This window comes from Scophthalmus maximus, chromosome 16 (assembly GCF_022379125.1).
Source record: "Scophthalmus maximus strain ysfricsl-2021 chromosome 16, ASM2237912v1, whole genome shotgun sequence".
Classification (NCBI taxonomy): Eukaryota; Metazoa; Chordata; class Actinopteri; order Pleuronectiformes; family Scophthalmidae; genus Scophthalmus; species Scophthalmus maximus.
In genome coordinates, this window is record NC_061530.1 from 10,811,531 (window position 1) to 10,837,864 (window position 26,334).

The 26,334-nt window shown below is 43.5% G+C and overlaps 1 protein-coding gene across 1 annotated transcript; it reads right to left on the reverse strand.

Moving 5' to 3' along the window:
* Window positions 1-13,574: 13,574 nt before the first annotated feature.
* sbk1 (SH3 domain binding kinase 1) lies at window positions 13,575-25,136 on the reverse strand. The gene is made up of 4 exons (XM_035613767.2): window positions 24,361-25,136; window positions 18,135-18,376; window positions 17,730-17,932; window positions 13,575-17,255 (listed from the first exon to the last, which is right to left on the reverse strand). The coding sequence occupies exons 1-4, from the start codon at window positions 24,396-24,398 to the stop codon at window positions 16,428-16,430; spliced, it is 1,311 nt and encodes a 436-aa protein (XP_035469660.1). The 5' UTR covers window positions 24,399-25,136; the 3' UTR covers window positions 13,575-16,427.
* Between the last annotated feature and the right edge of the window lie 1,198 nt (window positions 25,137-26,334).

Here is a 26,334-nt window from a genome sequence, read left to right on the forward strand (position 1 = left end):
CATTTCAATTTTTGTAACATCCTCTGCAGACCATCCTTAATTATTGAACACCAATCATTTTGGCATTTCTGCAGAGACAAGAATACAAACAAAACACTTCATCCGCTTTATATTAAACGTCCGGCAAAACACAGCCACACACAATTGTTTGTCTATTTGCCATTTCATGACGAGAAATTATCAAAAATTAAATGGACAGAGTGTTTACTTCCAATCAGTTCATGCATCATGATGATCCCGCTCACCACGGCGTCCATCTCTAAGAGCTTTTTGTCCTTTGGAGATAAAAGAGAGAAAGAGACGATTAATGAGAGATGAGACTTCAGTGTCAGGGTTTAACTTCCCCTCTGCCATTACCCAAAACGCTGCGTCTTTGACTCCTTGTGTCATCACCTTCCAGTATTTCTGTAATGACATTCAACAGTCCATTGAATCATTTTGCGGCTTTAGAGCTTACATAGAGAAATAAAGGACATTATACTGTACATTATAATGGAATATTATATTGCACATTATATATACAGACTGGCATGCAAATGCAGTGTCTAAGACCTTCTTTGGCCTTTGCTTTAGATTTGTCATAAGCAAAATATATATGCATACATGCAAATATTCATGATTCTTAAAAGAAACAAAATAAACAAAGGAGCACAGATTACCTAGACAAAAGAAAAATTATGCAATAGTTCAACAAGCAAAGTATTATGATGAAAACACCAAAAGTTGATATAAATTACATTTGTTGTGTTGCAGTCCGTCCAAAGCCATGATGGTAAACTGCTTTGCCTCTGCTAGAAGTTGTGACATATGGATTTATTGTAGGTATTAATCATGATACAATCATATCATCTCTTCTCTTTTTTTATTTTTATAATAACTGCTTTTAAGAGCTGTACTAGATTCAATGTATTTAACATCCCTTTGTAAGCTGTTCCAAATTGTCCCCTTTGAATATGCACCAAAGCAAAGATAAAATAGATAGTTGGGCATATTAAATATTTCAATTTTTATAGTAGAGAGATTTCCTCAGATGCTCCTCAGAATCTGGGATCGGGGCCAATCCAGAATACATACACATCTGTGATTGAATCCGGATGTTGGATTCATCAGGGCCCACTGTGTCGCACCCTGTCCAGCAATAATAATAAAGTCCAGTATCCGCTTTATACTCCAAAGCCTCATTTCCCATCCTTTGTTTGTTTGCTTGCAGTCCACAGGCTGTCGACAATTTCCCACTGCGCTCTTTGCACTCTAAATTTGGAAACTCACAATGTTTAAAAAAAACAAAAACTTGGGATCAGACTTGAGCAAACACTGTACTACTGTCCATGTGTACAGATGTCACAGATGGGAAACAGATGCGTGTATATTAACAACAGTATCATCTCTCACAGTGCAAACATTAGAATCATGCAACACTTTTCATGCGCCAGAGCCCCCCCCCCCCCCCCCCCCCCCCCCCCCCCCCGAAAGTCTGCACCCCATTTTTCTCCTATCCTCCTTTTCCCTTTCCTTTACATTTCTTTCGTGTCCCCCTTTCTCACTGATACCCATCCTTCCCGTCTATAATTTCCTCTTTCTCCGTTTGCCCGATAACTTGAGCCTCATTCATCCCATTTTCTTCCCTCCAAACTTCACATTCTCGCCTTCATGGATGAGGTTGCAACACAAAAAAACTCCCCCCCCCCCAGGATCCTTAAGTAGGTCTGACGTAACTGCATGGGAAGAATGACGCAGATGTATTCATGAGAGTGGGCGGTGTAGTCCACAGGAGAGGAGCAGACAGAGGGGTACTGGGGGGGTTCGGGGGTGGCAAATGGGCAACAGGAGACTGAGCAAGAAGGCAGGGAGAAGAGCGAGAAATGAGATGAGACAAGGAAACGGGAGTGGAAAGGGAGGTGACTGAGAGAGACAGATGAAGAGGGGGAATGTGAGAGGGGACAGATTGATGAATGAATGTTTGTGCACGGCGTGGCGAGGCCAATGCCAATTTACTACAGCAAGCGAGTGTTTCAAATTGAAGTGATACTTAGAAAGGGGCTGGAGGGGTAGCCACTTGGATTCAAAGCTCTCCCTTGTTTTCATCTTCAAATCCCTCCTGAGCGGAGGTAGAAAAAAAACAACAACACCAAAATGAACGGAACAAATTGTTTAACCGTTACCTGAGTGTGATTAATGGCACCGCGCTAAAACACCACAGCTTCAAGCTTGTGTATGAGCAGCGTTGCACTTGACTACAGCTTGACTGCTGGAGCTGCACAGCAGACTCCTGCACGCTGCACGCTGCTGAGGCCATCAGCAATGACTGACCTCACACATTTTATGTTCTGCTTTTCATATACGGTGGACCTCTTTCTTTTCTAATTTAGATTAAGTCCTCATGTTAAGCCTGCAATAAATATACGTATGATTATTATTACTATAATCATTGGTCAGTTGGCACTGGGCACCATTGGGCACTGAAAGTTGTTGATTATGGGCTGTGTTTGATGTGTAATTGTGCATCACTCAACCCAACACCAGGACGCAACACTGATTGACTGATATTCAAAATCAGAGAGGCGTGGTTGTCACTGGACAGGAAAGGTGTGGACATTTGAAATCTGAAAGTCAATTTGTGGAGCAGGTCATTCTCTGCACATTCAACTTCAGAAACGACACGTCCTCGTCACGTTGTCATATGACAGGTTGTGTCAATGCCATGCGTGTTGAACTAACAGCAGTAAAAGTGTTTCATTATACATGTGACGCCTCCTACTGAGCTCGTTTGAAAAAAAAAAGGGTATAATCTGTTTTCATGGTGCGGTAATCTGCGGTGAATTACTTTAAAATCTGTTGTCATTGGGAACAGCATTAAGAAAAACTCCTCTTTAAACTGGTAATGACTGCAACACTTCGTAAGCATCAACAGAGACGGCTGGTAATAATGTTTGAGGTCGGCGCCCCATGTGTCTTTGTTTTACGTGTGAGCACGTGCCCCTAACTGTCTTTTATTAAATTTACTCAGGCCTATCAACAGGATACCTGAGAACATTATTTGCCAAAATTGTATCACTAACTCAAAAAGGGACTTGACTTTTAGTCCTCAAGGTAGGCTAGTATGTTTTCACAGTAAACCAATTCTACTTAAATAGGAAATAATAAGCAAATTTGTAATTTTAGATTTTTTAATTTTATATATAATTGTGCTAAATCTTGTTTTCTATCAATCTGAATTCCTCACATGATGGCAAATTCTAAAAAGGTACTAAATATAGGCGCCATGAAGAAAATGGTACTGTCCACAGGTGTAGCCAAGCAGCTACTTGTTCATGGATGTTTGTGATCAGGGTGTCAAGAGAAAACATGATTCCTTTTACTTAACCCGCACGCACAGCTCTCTTCACCTCCCTCATGTGGGATGTTCGTTTCACCTAATATCTATATATAACATCCTGAGACACAATGAACGAACAGGCCTCTATTTGTCTGTTTTAATATCACACCGGGTGTGAGGCGCACATAGAACATCCAGAAAATTAACCCTCAAGCAGAATATGAGCTCCTGCATGTGTAAACAGAATCATGTGTGCAGAGCTGCTGTTTCCTCTCCGTGGTGGGAACGCTGGCATTTAAAAGATTTAGCCGAGGATGACGAGGACAATTGCAGTGTATGACACGACATCACTCACACCACCATATACTGCATATTATGGTGATTTATTAAAACAGCTGGGCATGAAAACTTTCATGCATGCTAATGGAGGCGATAAGGAAAATTGATGAAAAAGGGGGGTTGCGAAAGATTCGGCCTGAAAGGAACTAGTTGGTTTTTACTAGGTGGAAGAGACAAAATAGCTGCATTTAATAATTTCCAAGTATGGTCAAATAATGCACGAGTTGAAATGATCAATGTGTTTGTACTAATTTGTAACTGCAAGTCTGATTTAATCTGTTTTTAAAAATTGCACTCTCATATACATAAGGTTATGTTGGCCAGGATATCTGATTGGACTAAGGATTATATGAAGATTACTTTACTAAAACTACATAGTTAGAAGTCCTTCTTTTTTCTTATACAATAGAAAAGAAAATGTGAACAATGCAAATAATCACTGACATACAAAGGGGTGTGATATCAAAGTGTTTCTTCTTCTTCTGTGATTATGATGAAAGCTATGTTCCTTGTGCCTTCAGTATCACAGAAGAAAACATTAAAAACAGTGGAAAAAGTAAAGATAAAGGAACATGATCAGAGCAAACAACAGGTGATGATTTGTCTTAGCTGCATTTCCTGTCTTGGAGTAATAATGGCAAACATTTGCTTGATGGTTGCCTTAGTTACTCCAACCTTTCAAAAATGATTTCAAATGCAAAACAGACAAAAAATGTTTATAGTCTACATTTAACTTCCAGATTGATCCGCTGCATTCCTCTGCATCTGTTTTGATTTGGGCCAACCTCGCCATCCAAGGCTCCGCCAGTCAAGTCAGACAGGCCAAAGTATTTTAAGAGTGATTCAGTTTTCAAACTCCCTTTTTCCTGTTGCCTGACACTTGTACAGTGTCAGCGACGCAGCTTTCAAGAAATGCTTATGTAATCTGACTAAATTGAATCAACCCCTGAGTGTGTTGTGTAACAAGCTTACACCAGAGCCTCAGAACATATCGTGATTATATCGAGGCGACCTGATCTCAATATAGAGGACGTACTGGGTCATTTGATGCTTAATCAGGTGCTGTTAATACTTTTATTTTTATTGCATTGACTGAGCTTCAGTTTGCGCTTCATGGGCTCTGAGTATAGACTGAGTGTTGAGCCTGATTCGCTGTGGGTGGTGCTGTGGTGGTGGTGGAGAAATTCTCATGCGAATGCAGCCAAGTGAAACTTATGTAATCAATAGGTGAGGGCCGTCGTTCTCATCATTCTTCGGCGCTGAAGGAAAAACTATCGCCGAATATTACATAATACATATGCCTCATTTTAGATGTCAACCCTCCATTTCATGAATTATTATGAAAACATGTGTGTTGATGTGCTGTTGTTACTTAAAGTTGCTTAAATAATAATGGCAATAACAAAAAAGAAAACTAAAAGGGAGGTCGTTGGTAAATTGTTGACATATGGCAACAATGCGTGATCATGGAAAGTACCATAATATTGAATTTCTCTCAAAAATCATCCTTTTGTTGAAAACATGACCAAACAAACCCATCTCATACTTTCTCAGTTCTTATTTATGAGCTATAATTGGTATTAGGAATGTATGGTAGTGTTTACATCACACAAAGATAGTTACATTCACAACAATATGACACAGGGAAACAATTTTCTTCAAATAAAAAAAGTTGTCGACATTTATGAGGCACATTTTATGAGATAAGATTAGATATAACTTTATTCGTACCACAGTGGGGAAATTTGGTCGTTACAGCAGCACAGTGGACAGAATTTTAAAATGATAAAAAAAGGAACATTTCTCTGTCATAATGCCATAAATACCTAAGACTTCACTATAAATGAACATTTCAATCAACAAATAACACAGGTGCTTCTTTTTAATGGAGAGCAACAGTTTCTAACTGTCAGTAAGTTATTCATTCATGTTTTTATGGCACAGATGTTCTGCAGCTTAGAGGATCCTAAGCTTAAATGTGGCTCTCAACCTCCAAAGCCTTGATATGAATCTGTTAAGCATTAATACATTAATGTATTATTTATTAACAAGTTACAAACCCTTTATAACCATTTCTTGTTATAAAACATTACCGGAAAAAAAGTAAACTATGCATTCAGAACTCTGAATATTTCAATCAATATTTACCTATTGTTATATTCACTGCACATTTCTATGTCCTCCTGGTCCATTTTATTAAAAACAGTCCATTTCTCAGATTTTCACAACCTGTCAATGTGAGTGAAGGAAACTAATTTACTGGACATACGCTTTTCCAAAGTATTATTTATCTCAAGTGTGTGCATTGGTATTCTTCTGAACAAACATCATTCATGTCTCTCTGAACTAAGTGCGACGACTGAGCTAAGGTTTGATGAGGAACATGTTCAAAAAGAGGAGGAGAAACTTCCCTCTCGGTGTGAATATCACAGACATGACGAGAGGAAGGAGCAATTTTTCCAGCTCACATTATCAATACGTCTCCTGTCTCTCTGCTACAAAACTTGTGGTTTCTCCATGAAATGCTGCTTTTATGTGTCTGCTCCAAAATTGTTGGTGACTTCATCTGCCAAGCAATACACAGCACGTGCAGAAGCTTGCCTGGCTTTAATGATGCGCTACAATTGAGGAGCGAGCAGAACTGCTTTAATTACATTATATACAATGAGATAATTAATGAGGTGGTCCATGCTGCCTTCTATTTTTAGCGTTCATGTGGTTAAGGAGATAGAGCTACTGTTTTGTAGCAAATTTGAGATGAATGAGTTGTAAAGTCTTTTTCTTTTTCTTTTATCAACACAAAATACTTGGATTATCTCACAGTTGAATAATAAATCCTCTAAACATTGCTATCTTTCCAAAGCATCTCATCTTTTTACGTGATCTATTATCTTTTTCGGGGAGTGGATGGCTCGTTCGGCAGGATTCCTGTTTGCTACATCAGCTCTTTTAATCGCAGACAGCGAGCATCCAATCATATCTGGTGACCAACCGCAGTGATGAATTGAGATTATCTTGGCAACAGGCGTGTGTGTTTACGCCATATGCAAAGCAGTCACTTCAGACCCCACAGGGGTTGTTCTAATCACCTCTCGGAAACCAGCGGCGTTTGTTGTCACGCCAATCAAACTTTGTCTCCACTTCGCAGAAAACAACACAAAGAAGGTTTCCGTAGTGAAATCAGTGAGTGTGATTCACTTTCACTCACACAGGAGAGCTCACTCAGGTCTCGACCTGTAGCTTGTGAACATACACAAACTCTTTCTCTGCTGTTCACAACTATTTTCAACCACATGAGCATCTGACCATTGGATCTTCATCCATGTATTATTGTGCTGTTATTTCTTATACCTAATATCAGAAGAGCAAATTTTATTCACCTAATTATACCATTTGATAGTTAGTAAATCTTTAACAATGCACCATCTCCTTCTACTTTAGTTTGGGTTCAGTTAAACACTGTTTCTATTTTCTTCATAACAAATTACATAGTTCTTCCCCATTAATTTCCAAGAGGAAAATTAAGAGGAAATTATAAACCCATAACACATTCAAAACAGTTGAAATTATTTTTTGTTTGGGTCACTTTCCAGTGTGAGTACAGAAAGAGCTGCAGGACAAAATAAATCTGAAATTGCAGCGAGCCTGTGATTTTTAAGTTCAAGCTTTCCTGTTTAAAGTCGGCTTTTTAAATTCCTCTCGACAATTTCATCTTTTTGAATTCGACTGCTCAATATGGCTGTGACAAATTAAAATTTATGAAATTCCAATGCCATCTCCCCCCCTGACTCTAATCCTCTTCCATAAGTGTGTCACAGAGTAACTGAAATAGATTCATTCTCTTGCTGGCAGGGTCTGCATGCTGCGCTGGGTCACCGCTGGATGACTTATCTGGTACAGACAGGAGAGGGTGTATTCCCAGAATGCCATGGGTGTTGAGGTGAGTAAGTCTGGTGTGTCGAAGCCGGAGCTTCTTCATCACCTGCCAGTGCAGAGGGCTCCAAGTTTCATCGACCAGCGACTACTGTCAAAGAATAGGGACAGGGTCAGAATATAATACATCAGTCCCATATTTAATACTGGGGGAGAAAAAGAGGCCAACCAGTGTTGACGCTGATACATTGTCCATGCGCACAACCGCACCTTCATTATTTGACTCGCTGGGTCTATTGTGAGATTATTGTGTGTTCATTCCTGTCAAGTGATACAAAGTCTTTCAATTTGCATCACCTTGTGAATCGCTCATCCGACCAAATGGGCTCTGGGGAACAGCACATTGCAATTCTCCGGAGCTCAGGTCGGTGTCTCTTCAGACTGCTTGTTTTGTCGAAGCTACTGTGCATGCATGACAGCCAAGAGCACATCTTCACTTTTGACAAGCTGGAATCGATTTGTTGGCCTTTTTGCTTGAAATATCACTAGAGGGATTAGTCTGCATGTTGCCCAACTGGTTAAGCAAAATACATGTTTCTAGGTTTTTACAGCTTGGGAATAAAAATGGAGATATCTCGTCCTGTGCGGCACTCGCTCATATAATCTATCTCCTCAGCATTGTATGTTCTATACATGCAAGTACCTCACTTAACACAATATACAAAAATCATAGGAGAGACATGAGTCCAAATCAAGCTAATTCATGTACAGTAAATCATAGAATTTTGTCGGTTATGTACACTTCTTTTAAAATTACACTTATTTTTCGTCCAAAAAACAAAGAACTGTGAGCAGGTTGAGGCTGATCCTGGTGGTGCGGAGAATAATGGTGTTTACTCACCACAGGTGCATTACCAGCGACACAGCGTTCCAGTGCTCTTTAACCACAGCCTGCATCGAGTGGACTTCAGCCCGGGTGGACGATCCTTCCAAACAGGCAATTTTCTCAATTATACACACTCCATGTCCCCGCAGGTGTCGGAAACCCCCCCCACACACACACACACACACACACACACACACACTGACTGAGAGACTGAATGGAACTGTAAATTAATGCATCGGCAGAAAGTGTTTCCCACCCCTTGTTGTCAACAGCTGTGGAAGTGGACAGTTCTGGAAGACACAAAGCAGAAATAGGCAATTTTCTGGCATAAACTTGTCAAAATGTTGTAACTGATTGCACAGTGTAATAACACCATCCACATTTACAGTATATTGGTCCCCTATATAATGCGTTAGGGTTAGAATTGAGATTTTTTGTTTTTTTCATTAGCTTTTTTTTTGTTTTCTGCTTTGGACAGTAGCCATGGCTGATGACATTGAATAAGCCGTGATGCAAACACTGATGTTAATGCTGGGAACCAGAAAATGAACCCAAAATATTCGCCGCCCTAATTTCAAAGTGGTGCTGGCAACTTTCTCAGGAGCTTTTTGGAAAAGTACCTGCGTCCTTACCCTTACCAGCCCATTGCTACTGCAGCGTCTTTACGGCGGTGACCAAATGATGATACCACCTGGAACCACTAGGGGCACTAACGTTGTCTGAAGCTTCTTTTTAAAAAGTAAATCTTGCTCAGGTCCATATCCAGTCAGAGGGAATGATTAATCTTTGCTTGTCTTGGCCGATAAGACACAACAACATTATCCAGTCGAGACAATGCATGAAATCATCGCCCATGTCGAGCTGGAGCGGGGGTTTTTACTGCTTTTGGGGAATTGTGGTGGCGAGGCTGCGAGCGGTAATTCTTCTGTCACAGTCTGCGTCTCTTGCTTCCCCACTTGTTACCAAAACTCATTAGTGGATAATTGAAAGTAACGACAATGATCATGAGAAGCGCCCGAGAAGTATCCCAGGGGTCTCTGCAGCTTCCGACTTGGCAGTGACACGTGCATGATGCTGTCGTCTGCTGCAATCCGTAAGGGACTTGTGCTGTTTAATAGTTTTGGTTTATGATTAATCATCATGTCTGTCTCCATGTCATCGATGCTGACCTTCTATAATGAAGTACGGATTTTGTCCTCTCCTTTATAAAGCATAAAATAAAAAATAGAGCATGTTAAAGGACAAAGCCTCCTGAAGTCATGTAATACTGTTGAGATGACTGATGTACCTCCAGCGCAGGGGTCATTTGGATGTCATGTAACAATTCCAGCATAGCCTGTTAAAAAGGCTTGAAGGAATAGTTTGACATTTTAGGAAATATCAAATATTTTCTTCCTTACTGAGAGTGAAACCACTTTCATATCTTTATGATTAATATGAATACGGCTACAGTCAGCAGTGTGTTAGCTTTGCAGAGGTAGACTGCGACTAAGAGGAAAACATTAGCTTGGCTCTGTCCAAAAACAACTCCTGTGTTGTTGTTTTTGTTCTTTCATGTCTTAGTTTGCGTTTCATTGTCATTCAATGACAACATTTGAGCTATGAATTAAAATATTGTTGGTATATAGAAAAGTACCATTTAGCTGCCTAGGTGGAAACAGTGCTTCATTAATCTTTGATAAATAACAATTTGGTGGGTTCGTCCTTTAGGCTGGGGGTGAAGCGCTGTAAGAATTGATGCACGGGAGATGACAGATGTGGGTGGGTGGCACGCGCAGGCCTCGTGGTAGCCGACAGTTTGCATTCAGACTTCAAAGTCCGGGGAGAATTTCTGCTCTGAGTGGTGATAGTATGAATATAAATGAAAGTATGAGGCTTATGATTCTAATTTGGAGACAGTTTGAGCAGCATCATTCTCCATGTTAATAAATTCAAATGTGACTTCTGAGTTAAAGCGTTAAAATGGGATTCAGGCGTGGTTTGTGGCCCTCTACAGACCTAAATAAATAATTGAGCCCCTCTCAAAATAATGTTCACGTCTTGCTTGTGTCTCCTGGCTCACATAAACACCTGCTGTTCAGAAACTTTCTTCAGTGTTTTAATATTGGCTTGTGCTTATTTCAGGATCCCTTTAATTACACTGCAGTATGCTTCCACGGTGCATTTAAAATCCATCTAAAGTACTATTAAACACACAATCTGCAAACTGCCCGTTAGATTGTGATAGATTATGATATTTTGTGCACTAAATTGACATTTTGGCCTGAGGGAGGCTGGAATGCCATCAGTAGATTTTTTTTTTTTTTTGGCAATCTTCCTGTTAGATTTAGATTGGTCGTTGCATATTTTGGCCTGTTTGTGGCATTATAGGAAAGATCAGGATGTCACAAAACACTCACATTCACTCCATATAGAGCATAACATCCACAGCAGATTTGATCTTAATCTAGCTATCAATGTGGGGCTGAATAGAAGGTCAAGGGGTCATCAGATTCATTATGTATCACAAAAGAAAATCCATGTGGCGGTCTGCTCGGTAGTTATCTAGATATTTTGAAAAATAACTAAAAATATTTCTGCATTGCTGACCTGCAGTCATTGTAGGGGTTCACAGTATATCATATTTGTCTGCATACACGAGGCAAGTTGTGTACTGAAGTAGAAACAAAATAAAAACCTGATGTAAAACTGTAGCGCCCGCTCAGACATAAAGAACATATTTATTTCGGCACAACAAACCAAAATTAAAAATGCGCAATCAAATACTCGTTCATTCCCTTCACAGCAAAGACTGTGATGCTGTTTTATAAAACAAGAAGAACATTTCAGAGCTCTTCCAGACCCACACCGTCTCAGTTGCTATAGCAATGGTGGCAGACGACCACACAGTGTCTGAGAGTTTATGTCTGGCACTGATAAAATTTAGTGGCACACCTCAGGCAGCGCGCGCACACACACACACAAACGCACACACACACACATAAATAGGTTTCTGATGCGGTGCAGCTTCGCAGTGACCTAAAAACAGCACCAATTTTACCCTAAATTGGTGCTGTTTTTAGGTCACAAGGTTATTTTTTCAAGACTCCTCAATGAATGTATATTATTTGGAGTGCACTCACTTTGTCCTTGTGTGACTCCTGTTGGAGCACACACACAAATACATTTGCCCCACTTGACATATCCTTTCCTCGTCCTTCCCCTCTCTCTCTTTCTTCTTCTCCGAGACTTTTCCTTTCTCTTCCCAGCCCTCCAGCTGTGATCAGACACCATTTTCACATGATGCGCAAGTCTACATCTGAGGGAGCGGGGAACATCCTCTCAAAGTCAATCCCTGCTCAGATCACCATCACCAGCTACGTTTCCAGCTTTGGAATCTTCGGCTGCATTTCCAGTGTCACCCCTGCAGCTGTTTTGCAAAATACATCGGGGACAGAAGAGTAGTTCACGGTGCATTCAGCATTGTTGTTCTTGTGTTTTATAGAAATATATCTGTAGGTGCAGAAGCAGCAAGCTTAGGTGACGCAGGAGGTTTATTACTGTACTGTATGTTTATTGTGGTGTTAAAACGAGCAGAAAATAATATGACTCTCCAGTCTGCAACTCAGAGAACGTAGAAATATCACCCTCCGTTGTTTACTATGTATACAACCTCTACAAGAATGCTCCGCCTGTCCTTGTTTGCCCACTTGCACAGCAAAAGTCCCACAGAAAAAAAACACCGTAGGTGGTTCATGTGAAGGCACAACAGAGGCATCATTGTATCGTCCACCAGCGAGACAGAAATGTTTAGTAATTATATGCCTGTGAAACAGAATCTGAATCTGTCCGTGAAACAGCCTTGAAAAGGATTTACAACATTCTTTGAGAATGAACAAGCAAGAATTTGGAGGTTGTTGTGAGCCACATGTGGAGCCATAGGTTTGAGCTAAAATGCTAAGCTACACATCAAGTATACCTGAATTATTTGCTGTTTGTCAAGTTCGCTTTCATTTATACGCCGGGGGAGAAGATACAACCTCTTTTTTTCGGCTAAGGATTTCACGGTGTGATGAAATCAGGTTGAGAGTATGAGTGGAATTTTTTATTTGTTTGTAAAGGCTCTGCTGGCACGTGAAATTTTATCCGAGCAACAACTTCGTACAGATCCTGGTGAAATCTGCAGTCGTTTGAGATATGCTGAAAAGAATCAGTCTCTTCATTCCCACCATTAGCTGAGAAAGCATAACTGAAGAGGGTTTAACACATGACCAAGACAGCTGCAACCAGCGAGACCACGTTCCTGGCTGTCCATGATCCTGGACCACTTACTGAAGGCTTAACATCCAGACCTGGGATTGAGTTTGGTTTAGCTGTTTTTTTGAAAAGCGGCAGACGAGGAATAATCCTGATTTGCTGCATCCTTACCAGGTCAGTGCAACGAAATCAGGAGAGAAAAAGAAAGTTGACTTACTGAGAGGTGAAGAAGTATGGAGACTGAAGTTGCTGAAAGACAAGTTGCTGTTTGAGTAAAAATGCCCTCTACCGATACTTAAACCATGAAAAAGATTTTAGATTCCACTCAGATTAATCTGGGAAATGTATGTGTTGCTGTAGCCCCTTTCAAGACAGAGAACAGGCCATCACTGAGGACAAGCTTCCACTGGCTACACAAACCCTGCATGTCACGGTTGACCTTTCCTTTCTCTTGCACTGTCTGAACTGCTTAGCTTTTACGTGGCAGATACACCACAGCGTGCCGCCACTGTCCAAACTCAGTCTGATGACAGCTTGAGCCAACCCCTCCACTCGGACACAACAGCTGAGACGCAGTACGACGCGGCGGTGGGCTGATAACTGTTCTCGTCATTCGGCGGCGCCACATTCTAAATGCCCTTGAACTCATTCGCTGTTTGGTGGGGCAGAGGGCAACTCCTATCTACAGATGTGTTAATTGGGCTTTCAGGAGGAAGTCAGCATATTAAAGTAGTCTGGGGGCTCCCTGGGAAAGCAGACCAAAGCCTCGGGAAATCACATGTGATTCAAGCTGACCTTCATCTAATGTGCAGTCTAGGGACCCGAACAAAGCTTGGCTGAATTAGCTTTGCCAACCCAAAACCCACCGGCACCCCCACCATCACCATAATTCGAACTATCCACAGAAATATCCAGGAGCCACAAGGTGGTGCATGAATTTATTTCAACATATATTAACATTTTAATTCTTCTCTTCCCCCCATTTTGTTAGAGACACAATACATACAGTATTTACACTGGAAACTACAACATCACTCGAGGGGCAGAAAACAGTTATATCATTTGATCGGGATAAAACTGGGTAAGAGGAAGGCTACTCTCTAGAACTTTAACAGAACTTTATATGAGTTGACACCTCACCGTTAAACTTGACATTTCTTGTTACAACTGTCCATGAGAAACAACAGTGCGCAATGCTAAACATCTTATGATGATGATGATGGTCATGTTGTATGACACGTGGGCCCCTACATGTTTACAAAAGTTATGGTGTCTTTGTGTCATGTTATGATGAATTATGCTACGTTGTGTCACATTATGTTGTGTCATATAATGTTTTGTACTAATTTAACATCAGGCCATGCTTTGTAATGCTTTGTTTCATTCATTAATTTTGCATAACTTGCATAACTTGACCTTGTGAACACAATACGAAGGTCAATGTAATACCTGTCTTTTTGTTGTAAGGCAAGCTGGATTCATCTCCCACAACAATCTATTGACCAGTTACCTTTGGACAGATGTTATGAGGCAACAAGCATTTCAGCATGCATTGCATCCTTTTGGCAAGGCGTCAGCCTCAATCAGGTCACCTTGCAGAATCAAAAGTAAGGACAGAAAAAGACAAATTTGGATTATGTCGGATGAGACCGGATAAGCTCACTGAATACAGGAAAATCTGCAGAAATGTGTCATCCGGTATAATGAGCCCCGCAACTGTCATGAGGAGCTGCGGATGGCTAGGAGGGGGGCTGGCCACCAGTTGTTTCGACTTGGCTCAATTAGACTTGATGTTCAGGAAGAGGACAGACGCTGAACCAGAGGAGCATTGGCTCCGTCACTATAGCGACAGAGCTGATGGGCTGTCATGGGAGGAGTGTGGAAATTAGAAGTGAAAAGAAGTACACACACACACACACACACACACACTTGACTGCCATAACCATTCTCACTGAACATAGCGTTATGATTAGATGCTTTAATAACGGGCAGTATCTCTTTGGAAGCTAATGCTGAAGCTGTGGCGGTGTGCTGGTCAGGATCAACCAACACTTAGCAGAACATTAATGGCTGACACAGAGGTCATTCCTCCAGGCAAAAAAAACCAAACACCTGGGCTCTGCTGTTCTAGTGACAAATTTGGATGGATTCCCAGAGAGAGTCTATATCAAAGCGGAGCATAGCGGGGTGCACTAACGTCTTCTGAGCAGTTGAGCAGTCGGGATTGTGTGGTTAATGGTGCATCTCGATAATCAAATATTGGGACATCTCTTGTGACGCGGTTTTGTGATGCCGGAAAATTTCATTTGCAAGGCTTCGACCTGCGGCGCAGCTCTGAGCTTTGACTGACTGCATGAAGACAGAATGGGCTGTACTCGCTGACAAGAACGACGCACAATAATTTTACACAGAAAATGGATGATGGCATGATAAGGTGATGGTGACAGGAAAAATGAAATGAGGTATGTCTACTCACCAATTTGTCTGTCATACCTGGGTCCAGCTTAGATAAAAAGAGAGAACAGCAGCTGCTACCATGTTATACATCGTGACAGGCTTTTGATCATATCTCTATATATTTAATATCTTGTGATAAACTGTACATTCTCTTATATTTTGTTGCTACATACAGTGCGTTGCCCCGACAGTAAATGTAAAACCCTAAAACCCTTTTCCCTGTCGTAGAAAATTAGAACAGCTACATAGTTGAACTACCTGATAATACGGTGCACTCCTAGAAATATTAGGTTATTTACAATGAAGAGCCGTAGTTTTTGTCTAAGAGTTTTCCTCCTTTACAAAAAAATCTTGTGCTTTAGCATTTGAAACACACACACACACACATACACACACTTGTCCAAACACACGCAGCAGATAGAAAAGAAACAATAACTTTTTTGTCCCATTACCCTTTTCACTCGGAAAATGTACAATCCCTGTATTCTAAGGTGTTACATTGGAAATTAATTTTTATTGAGAGCAGTTCAGAAGTGGCAGATGTGTCAATGGATTTCCATTAATAATATAAAAGGAAGTGACCCACTGAAGTGTCCTGAGGTGATGTTTGTATCTCAGTCTAGACACCTACATTAAAACGATGCCTCACACAAACTGCTACATTAAACTTTCTTTTTGACTTATTTTTGTTTTCCTTCAGCACACTTTCTCTGTAAATAAAAAGTCTAAAACAAATTATATGCATTAGAGGTTGGCAGGAAGTCTGAGGAATAGCAGACAAAAGCAGTTGTGTAAATTGCCCTCGGATCACTGGCCTCCGACGGAACAGCATCACCTGAAGTGGTGACAGTTTGGCCTCCCCGGAGCTTAAAATCTGAGATAAATAAACACTAAAGCAAAAAGACGTGAATTGATGAGTGATAAAAGACTAAATACATTTTCAAGAAATATCTAATTATAGAATCTTTAGCACCACCACAGTGTATGGGCAGAAAACACAAATGTGTGGATGGCAGAAGGAGCTGCGGAGCGGAGCATCATCAGTGGACTGTTAAACGCTGCATGGCATGGCTTTTCAGCTTGGGAAGCAGTCTTTGGTCACGAATGAAAGCCTACGTGCCAGCGGTAAGCTGTCAAAGTGTGTGCCGCTGATTGATGATGTCCACGTTCACAGCAGTGGATGTGATCCTGAGCTAATATTTCATGGTCCAAGTACAATCTCTTTTTTTCACAGGAGTCTCTGGAGTAGTCATTAACAGCTCTTCAAAGTTTGTTGTTACGTGACAAGCCGTCTAGTCTCCAGCGCTAACATTAGTGTGGTCACACACAGATTTCGATGGCAGTTGCCATCACCATCTGGCTTTTATTCTTGTCTCGGCCTGGCGACTGGTGTTGTCCAGTCTCCTCTCTGGGAGACAGCGGGTCGGACAGGACACTCCGTTTGAGTGGTGCGGGGCGCAGGCAGGATGTTCCAGGAGGGGTGGAGGGCTCAGGGTGTCGGTGGGAAGAACGTGATGTAGTAGAGGACGAGGCGGAAGTACAACTGCCAGTACACACTCCCGAGCTTGACCTCTCACCTCTCTTGGCTCGACAAGAAGCCCGGCGCCTGAGCTCGCTTACTAGCTCATACTTGACAAAGCAGAACACGTCCTTGACTCCACAGCGCTTTTCCGGCTCAGCAGCGAGTAGCCTCTGAAACATGCGCAAGGCATCATCTGTGAAGCGGCGCCACTGAGACGGGTACGTTCCCACGGGACACCCGGCTTTCTGCCAGCGCCGAAACTCATCGTAAAAGGCATCTGCTGGCAGCGCTGCCTCCCAGGGGAAATTGCCCGTCAGCATACAAAAGACGAGCACGCCGAACGCCCACACATCAAGACTGGTGGTCACAAGGAAACCCTCAGCGCGACTGGCCCGGCACACCTCTGGCGCTGTGTAGGGAATGGTGCCACTCACCCGTTTCACACGGCAGCCCACGCGTCGTGTCATGCCAAAGTCTGCCAGCTTGATGCGGCGGCACTCGCGGTCAAACAAAAGCACATTCTCAGGTTTGACATCCCGATGAACCAGGTTTTTGCTGTGCATGAAGTCAAGAGCCAAGCCCAGTTGTTGCATGCAGCGCTTGACCATTTCCTCCGGCAGACCCACCTTAGAGAAAAACAGAGTGGAGCAAGCAAGAAAAAGTGTTGGGAGACAGGAAGAGGAAGGAACATTTTGATTAGTAGTCTAAAAAATGCAGTACACTGTGTAGTGGAGGTCGGAGTCAGTGGTAAGTTAGAAAGAATAGGTGATGGTTTTATTGAGAGGAAGAATGAAAGTGCACAGTGAAGATGATACGCTACTCCAAAAAAGAAAAAACGAAACAAAAGAGTCTCAGTTCTGAGTTCAGCTGCAGCCGATTTTAATGAGTCTTTAGAAGAGCCTGGATGCTAAGCATTCCCAGCACATCAACTGGAAAAGCACTAAAGCAAAGTGAGAGCTCTGCACGGAGGAAAAACCAGGACGAAGACAAGGCTCCAATCCCAGGAGAGCTTGTTAAAATGGCTGTGTCTGAACATGGCGACTGATTGGAGCTGGCTGAGTGAGGATTGTGATTGGTGGAAGGAGGTTTGATAGCGTTACCTGTGGGGGGATGATGTCGAAAAGGTCCCCAGCGGGGGCATATTCTTGTCCAAACACATAGCTGTCCTCCGTCTCAAAAAGCACATCCAGGACTTTGATGATGAAAGGGCTGCAGCTAAGTGAGCTTGTTAGACTGTATTCCCTCAGGAAACTCTTCAGCTTCGTCTTGTTCTTGGTAACGAACTTCAGCGCCATTTTGGCGCCTACAAAAATCAAGCAGACATAAAAACAATTCTTAACAAACTCTTTTTTGCACAGTGACTTCAGACTATATAACCTGCTTAACTTCCTGAACTGGTCATTATCACTTTTGAGTGGATATATTGAGAACAGAACAAATTCTCTAACTAAATATAGTTATGCTTGATGATCAATGATAAAAGACGGATGACAGTCAGGCCTCACCCTGTGTCCGGTGTGATACCAGGTCCACCTTGCCATACGTGCCCTTCCCCAGCTCGCGGATGTGCTCGTACTGTTTAGCGACATCTGTTGCCGACAGAGAAGTGATGGCCAGGGCCTGCATGTCCTCCACTGGCACCACTCCGCAGAAGTCCATCTTGGATGTAGGGGAGCCCCCGCCGCTGCCCACCCGTCCCGTCCCCAATGGAGAAAGAGACAGGCTCGCCTTGACGCTGTGGGGCAGACTAAACAAAGAGAGCGGTGCTCCGAGTCAGGTTTTATTCTGCTGTGATGATAGCAGGCGACATCAATTTTATGCATGAATTTGTTCGTGACAGAATGCTATTCTGTCTTTCTGTTTGTTGGCACAAATCCATATATTCTTGTCTGTAGAGCATGTCCCAGTGGGTAGTTAAATCAGGAAGGCTTTAACAGACCTTCATTTCCATACAATCAATTCTGGGAAGGCATCAACCAGGGGAATGCGTCCAGTAAATGTATTGGCCTTCCTGCTGTCCCTATAGATCACTCTGGCCAGCTTTCAGATACGGTCTCAGACAGCACTTACTGGCAAACAGCAATGGGAAAATCGATTCGACCAGGTAGAAGGACTAACAAATGGAAAGAAATGCATGGGGCTGACAGCTTCAGGTGTCCACACGCTGGCAGGGAAAGCTGCAGATCATTTGTGAGCACACCGAGGTGATCATACATATAAATGGAAAAGTTATATGTGATTTTCAGAAGTAGTGAAATAGGTCACACTGATGTTACGAAGCAAAAATTGCAATTGCAAGTTTAGATGTAAAATATAAAATCTGAGATGAGTGACTCCGCACTTGGGCCTCTGCTACAGTGTTTGGGCAAATGTTAAGTAAAATTGAAGAAAAGTAATGGCACAAAACGGACCTTTTAATGAAATGAAGCCCATCACACTAATGATCCTACCCATTGTCTCTGTCTCTCGTCAGCCCCCCTCTGCACAATCAAACTTAATCATCCAATCATGCACAGCGTGCACACCCACACACACTAATAAGCACCAAATCAGCGCAAACAATTTTGCTGATGGCCTCCGTCATCCATCATCCGAAGGCAACTGCTTTGATCGTTCTCAGCACCACGGGTTTGGACCAGGTTGCGAACACCTTAACAAGAGCCTCAATATTGTGTGTTTCAAGAGAGGGCTGAATTAATACACAGTAGCTAATGTACAGTTGATGTTCAGACATCCTGAAGGTTCCTCAGCCATCATGTGGGAAGAGGGTGATAAATATAGCTGTTAGACAGAGAATGCTAAAATAGGATTCGGACATTTAGAGCCTTGTGTTCTTGGCTCAGCGCTCTTTGTCAAAGAGGGAAAAAAACTCACTGCAAATAGAGCGAGTGCCCTGTTTATCATATGTATCTCTGCAGATCACACTTGCTTCTTGCTTTATCATATAAGCCTGGAGATGGTTATATAAGAGATTATGAATATTGTAGCCTACTCATGCTGAGCATGCCCACTGTTTAGCCTTCAGCGAGTCGACACAAAAGTTGATGACTATCCAGACCACTCTGTGGGCCATGCAGGTTTGTTGACTCACCATTGAAATGGGACAGACAGACAGACAGACAGACAGACAGACTGTAAGGACATTTCCTCTGACCGTCCACCTCACATGGCCCCATTGCCTCTATCAATGAGAGCGAAGCAGGGTGAAGTCAGCGTCAGGCTACTGGCAATCCTTTCAGTCAGCTCCACGAGCAGAATGTGCCGCGCTCCAGCATGGATCTTAATCACATTACTCAGCTCCCACAAAGAGAAAAAGCAACACCCCCACCCCCCGAACAACGCAGGATGATTGCTCTCATTTCCTTTACCGAACTGGATTTAGAGTCCTGAAATGTGATAAGTGGTTGGGAGTCTCCGCAGCTTTCTGTAAACGTGAACCGGAGACTGCAGTGTAGTGGCTCAGAGGTGTGGTGATGAAGTTCTGTGGTTTCTGAGAGATGACTGTGTGTGAACGTTTGTGTTTCGAGGGCAGGTGTGTCAGCCGCACAGTGGCACTCTATCAAAGTTATAGCTCAGCTGTGAGACTCGCAACGACTCGGCATTCGGGCTCGACTGCGGCCACATGCCCCCCTGATCTCCCACGCTGCCCTCCGCTCCTCTCCTGACGTTACCTTGAACACGCTCCACATCCAGATGAGGATTTGGCTCGAGACGCATTTTAATGTCTGTGGGGTTTTCATCACTGTTGTTATTTTAAGAAATGGTAACCTTAACATATGTGATCTGGTGAAAAAAATCCAAGGACATTTGATGAATGGAAACCATTTGAAAATCTCAATAGACAAACTCAAAAATCCACGGCATTAAAAAGGGCCGTCTGAAAACAAGTCTGTTTTCCCGATTCTTAAAAAGTGGAGATACAGGGTTTTTTCACTCAGAGGCGACAATCTGTTTCTCAGCCACAAATTTTAAACCTCAACTAGATTGAATACTGCAGTTAAAGTAAACTAATAACTAAATAAACTGTGATTTCAGATGTTCTCAGGATTACAACTTTGATGATCTCTTAATGTTCCCATTTGTCTAGCACCATGGCACAATTCCCAATTGCTCTAATTAAATCCATTCAAAAGTAGCTTTATAACAGGGATCTTGTTGTCTAACAGAAGTTAGGTTAGCACATCATTAACACTGGGACCACTGCCTGTCTGTCATGCGTCATGTGACAATAATTGTGTATTCAGTGAGCTATTGGTTCTCTCTTTGTAAACGGTGTGGGTAATACAGTTGCAATGAACTCTGACTAGACTTGACCACATGGAGACTTAATAGAGGTGAGGTTCAACCATTAATACGGATTCACATCTTGAGTAAAAGATGCAAATTTGGGTATTTGTGTTGATGTTGCACCTTCATCGTTGCAAGAACTGTATTTTAATGCACACAAAGCGTATAATTGAGTGAGAGAGGGGGTGAGAGTCAGCAGCTTTACACACACAGTGTTTCTCCTCTTTACTCTCTCCTCATTCTCTCTTTTGTCTGTCCCTGAAAATATAAATGAAAGCAATAAATAGATTGCTGAGCCCGCCTCACGTCTCTGCCTCCTTCCATTACTAATGGACTAGTTGCTTTGCTCTGGGAAAGAGTCATTATTGGCGAAGACTGATCTCCTGTGTCCAATTTACTGTCAAAATGCCCAACTCAAAATATATCATCTGCATACATACATACACACACACACATATGGATGGTACTGTATGTATTTCCTGTATCCGTCTCCTTGTTTTTCTCAGTGTGGATGGGTTGACTGAAAAAGAAATCACTCTGCTCCTAAATACTCGTTCCGTCAAAAGCCAAATGAGCTTCTGTTGACAGCCACGTAGAATCATGATGCCCTCAACCCCAAAAACCTGAATAACCTTCTTCAGCCGCAAAGAACATGAGAGCCGGTGAGTGGGAGAGTTTAGTGCAACACGGCAACACATGGCTGAAGAAAGCTCCCGCTGTGCTGTGATAGGTGAGCCAGCGGGCCAGGCCACGGACACTCACTTTGACAAATCACACTCTCACACCTGTGCCCGGCTGCCTGCGGGGAGGATCCCTGCTGGGACAGAGAGCTGTGTTACCTGTTTCTGACTCGCCTATCCTCTACTCTCCATCTCATGGGCGCCCTATCTCTCTCTCTCTCCCCTGTACTCTCTCTCCACCCGCACGCGCAGAAAGAAAAAGTCCTAGTAGAAACACTGCTGACCACTGGCCTCCAGCTGGGGTGACCTAAGACCCTGGGAAGGGGAATCCCAAGGTTAAATGGATCCAAACAAGGACTGAGAGCGGAGATTCGCTGCGAGAGGTGAAACTACAAGGACATTTGGCAATAGTAATTAATAATAATCATCACCCTCATTGTAATCATGTCATACAAAAAAAATCCTTCAGCAGTGAAATATTACTGCAATAGACTACCCAGGGAACATACTGTACCTAACCCCCACTCTATTACAATCCAATAGCCTCAAGTTCCAATGGGGAGGATTCGTGTGTGTGTGTGTGTGTGTGTGTGTGTGTGTGCGCGATAGAGAGAGAGAGAGAGAGAGAGAGCAGGATTGGGGAAATCCAATGAGACTAAACTGAAGCATCCCTCCCTTTGTACCACATGCTATAGACTGCATCCCTTTGATGTCAAATACATGGGGTAATGTCGACTCTAATATGAGCTCAGTGAAATGGGGTCTAAATGGGGGTGTGGCTGTGCTTCTTATGGTCATTTTCCCCCAGACCATTTCACCATCCACTCCAAGGCAAGATAACAGTATATGGTGATCTGTGATCCTGTCCATACACAGTAGCCTCTAACCACAATTAGTGCACTAATGTTGATTGCTGAGGCAACCCCCCCCCCCACACACACACACACACACACACACACACACACACACGACCACCTCTCTCTCTCTCTCTCTCTCTAATTCAAATTCAATATGCTTTAATTGCTTAAAAGGGGATTAGCCATCACCGCCAGTCCGAGTGTAAGACACACTGTAAAATATGAGACCATTAAGAACAAGAGTGCAGTGCACTCAAACACGATTTAACCAAATAATAAAATAATCATTTATAAAAGTGAAGGGTCAAACATAAAGTGCAAGATAATGCAGTGTACTACTATTCATACTATAAATACACACACACGTACACAAACACACGCTCTTACCCTAACCCACTTAAACCTTATCCAGCCATAAAAGCAAGTCTTAACCCTCAAACAGCCCTTTGAAAAAGAGCAGTTAAAATGTCCTCACTTTCCCAAAATGTCCTCACTCCATAAAGCCTATGCTGACAATGGTCCTTACAAAGATATCACCACAAGTGTACACACGCCTGGGTGACAGAGGTGTCATTAGGCTGCGGATGTCTCACTGAGATGTTGGCAGGTTCGGATGTAATCCGCGGGTATTTGTCTTGTTTCTTTCTTTCCACCCAGAAGGGCACATTTGTTCAAACGAGAAAGTAAAAAAAAAAACGATGCTTCTTGTTCGCTGTGCGTCCTATAACTGACAATGTCCTCGTCCTTTCTGTTTCCCTCTCAGCGTTTTCCTGTGGCAGCGAATCTGTGGCCAGACTTGTGTCTGCGGAGTGCATTTTCCTTTTGTTTTGCCACTGCTCACTGTTTAACTGTGCAGCAGTGATGTCAGCGTCGCTCGGCCTTGTGGCCTTTATGTGAGGGTTTAGTCGGTGTTTGTGCGGCAGCTGTTGTGGTGGGTCGTATACTGTAAAAACCTTTGTGCTTCAGCTGTATTATCTGCAGATATCATCCCAGGTCTGTGGGACCATGTCTGGGACATTTGTGTGGACTCCCGCAATGTGTGTTGTTACATTCAGGGTGAAGAGTTCCAGGCAAGTGATCGTGTTTAGAACTGAGTTGGGCCAAATCTAAAATGCCATTTCACTGCTCAGCACATGATTCATATCCCTTTGTCAATGAAGCTTGCTGATCACAATTATAAATGTGATGATTATTTCCTGATATCATGATGAATTGATGAAATTAATATTGTTCATGTGTGGCATAAAGCAATGGCACATAACCACTGATTTCTACTTGATTTTCCCATTTAAATAAATAAATAATTGTCAAGGCAAAGATTCCAGTCAGCTGTGCTTCTTTCCACCAATACAATGTTTGTGACAAAAGGCAAATCCGCTGTTGGTCTTTCGAGTCCATTACCAGCATCCATGGTTTTTTTGCTTTAAGGGGTTTTGCTTGATGGAGTCAGCTGCCCATTGACATGCATTAGACGACATTAACGATGAGATATCACCTGTCTGCCCTGCACAACGTATAGAAGGGGCCATTAATGGTGACGTGCCCCGGATGCCCTCGCGTCCAGTGAATAAGGAAAGCAGAGTGGGAGACAAACAGGTGCGGGTGTCACGAATGATGTGGGTAGAAAAATTTACAAAATTGAACATCCCTGCTCGGTTATAACTCAAGTAAGAGTCAATCATGGCCAGATGGTAAATCAAACTGTAGAGATGAAGAATGACTGACGCGGCGGAGGTTGTATTGCTGTCTGGTGGGATTCCACAGACTAAAAGACCTGATGTGAAGACTTCATGGGTCAAAGTTCACACACAAATTCAGATCTGGGCACTTTATTTCTTTGCAGTTCACATGACCCCGCGGTCCTGGGCACCCGCACCCCGGGCTGCGCCGAGCTGTGCCTCGCTCACCTGCTGGCGACCTGTCTCTCTCCTCCATGGTCCTGCATCCGCTCGGCGAGCTGGATGGCTCTCTCTCCCCGTCTGAAGCGAGGGATCGATCGGTTGCTGGAGAAAAATCGGCGCAGGTCCTTCCAAAAAAACAACCACCACAACAACAACCACCACCACCACCAAACAACAAGAGCCGCTCACAGTTTCGCGGCGGACGGAGCCTGGGTGCGCTCCGGTGCGTCGCTGCGCTTCGCTCGCTGCAACATGATCCCTGTCTTAGTTTGTGAAGATGACAGTCGCGGACGTGAAAGAGCCCAAACGCATCAGCTGGTGCTGGCTGCTGAGACGAGGAGGACGCGGGCTGGGGTCCCTCCTCTGAGCGCCCACCATCTCAACCTGCCCAGCAGCGGGAGGAGGGCGCGTGTTTATCTCTCGCTCCTCCGGCAGCGGTCCGCATGACCCAGTTCAGCGCCACACACACACACACACACACACACACACTCACTCACACAGTCACACACACACTCACTGATCACACTGAGAGGAGCCCATTCATTCACACCCACTTGGGGGGGGGGGGGGGGGGGGGGGGGGGCTCAGCGAAGCTTCTATCTCTCTGCAGTCTGCGTGGACAAAGCTGCACGTTGCTGTTGCCTCTAAACTCCTGCAGCCACTGTGGTCCGGTCAGTCAGTCTGATCTGTGCGTCGCTCCAGTGGGACTCCGGGTCTTGGGATGTGGAGGGGGGGGGTCTCCGATGTTGCTCCTGTACTGGTCCAACCGGTCAGCTCCGTCAGTGTTCACCGTCTCCACCCTCTGGCAAACTAATAAGCTCACGTGTCCCGGGTCCTAGCGCCGGGACCCCCCGCCCCCCCCCCCCCCCCCCCCCCCCATCCAACCACCATCCAACATGCAGTGGGCTCACGAGCTTCTAACTTTTTGATTCATGCTTTTGAAGGAACAGGCTGCTCCCCTCTTGCATAATTCAACAGCGTATGGCCCGGAGCACTTGACACTAGTGACTTTGCCAACTGTCCCTATTAGGTACCAGCCAGGCAGGACTTTGAATTAATTCACCGCCCTGGCAGCTCCCCTTTACGGTACATGTTTACCAACAGGCCCCCTGCCACACATGTCTGCCAACCAGAGCAGATGGAGGGAGAGAACATCCTCAGCGGAACAGGGATAATGGCCACTGTTTGGATGGAAAGACTTCTTTTCATTATTGTCTTTTTTTCTTTCCTTCGTCTACTTTTTCTACCCTTCATTTCCTGAGATTGCCCCTGAATCCAAGTGATGGCCCTTGCAGCCTGAAACAAGACTAGGCCGAAATGTAAGCTGTTTTTTTTCTTTCTTTATTTTTTCATCAGTCAACGAGCTGGAGGAGAGCATGAATGAAGCCAGGAGAATATGACCTTATTCTTTTCTGAAACAAAATCATTTGACCCATGGGGTGTTTTTATCCTTGTCAAGGAGACGGGCGGATATTACATAGCTGCATCTTCAGCACACCTCGAAGACATTTGGGTGTCTCACACAGCACAGCTCTGCAACAACGGGCAGTTTCCCTCGGGGTTATCGTGGGAACAGAGCTGTCATAAATCATAGAGAAGGTCAGGCCCTGATGGTTGACAGCAGAGAGCAGCAAGGGTCAAACACACCAGGGGGACGCACGTCTGAGCTGTGAACAAATAGAGCGGGGCTGCTGCTCCTCCTCCTCCTCCTCCACCTCCTAACTTTTTCCACACACAGGACTCATGTCCTAGTTTTTACTTTTTGTGTCACCTCAAGTTTTCGGCCTCTTGTTGGCCTTGTTTTTTCGCTGCTCTCCAATTCATCTTCATGTAGCGTTCACTCTGTTTCTTTGCATCCCAGCTGCTCTATAAACAGCAGTGTCATATCAGTGGGTGGCAGCATTTACTTAGGGCCTCAGGCGGAGTCTCTTAAAGTTTGGAGATGAATAAGCTTTTTGTGGACCGCAATTACAGTAAAAC

Coding starts and splice junctions, on each gene's coding strand:
- sbk1 (XM_035613767.2), bottom strand. CDS start 24,398: ATGCAGGACCATGGAGGAGAGAGACAGGTCGCCAGCAG. Junction 18,377..24,360: donor GAGAGACAGGTCGCCAGCAG/GTGAGCGAGGCA, acceptor CTCTTTGTTTAG/TCTGCCCCACAGCGTCAAGG. Junction 17,256..17,729: donor TCGACATCATCCCCCCACAG/GTAACGCTATCA, acceptor TTTTTCTCTAAG/GTGGGTCTGCCGGAGGAAAT.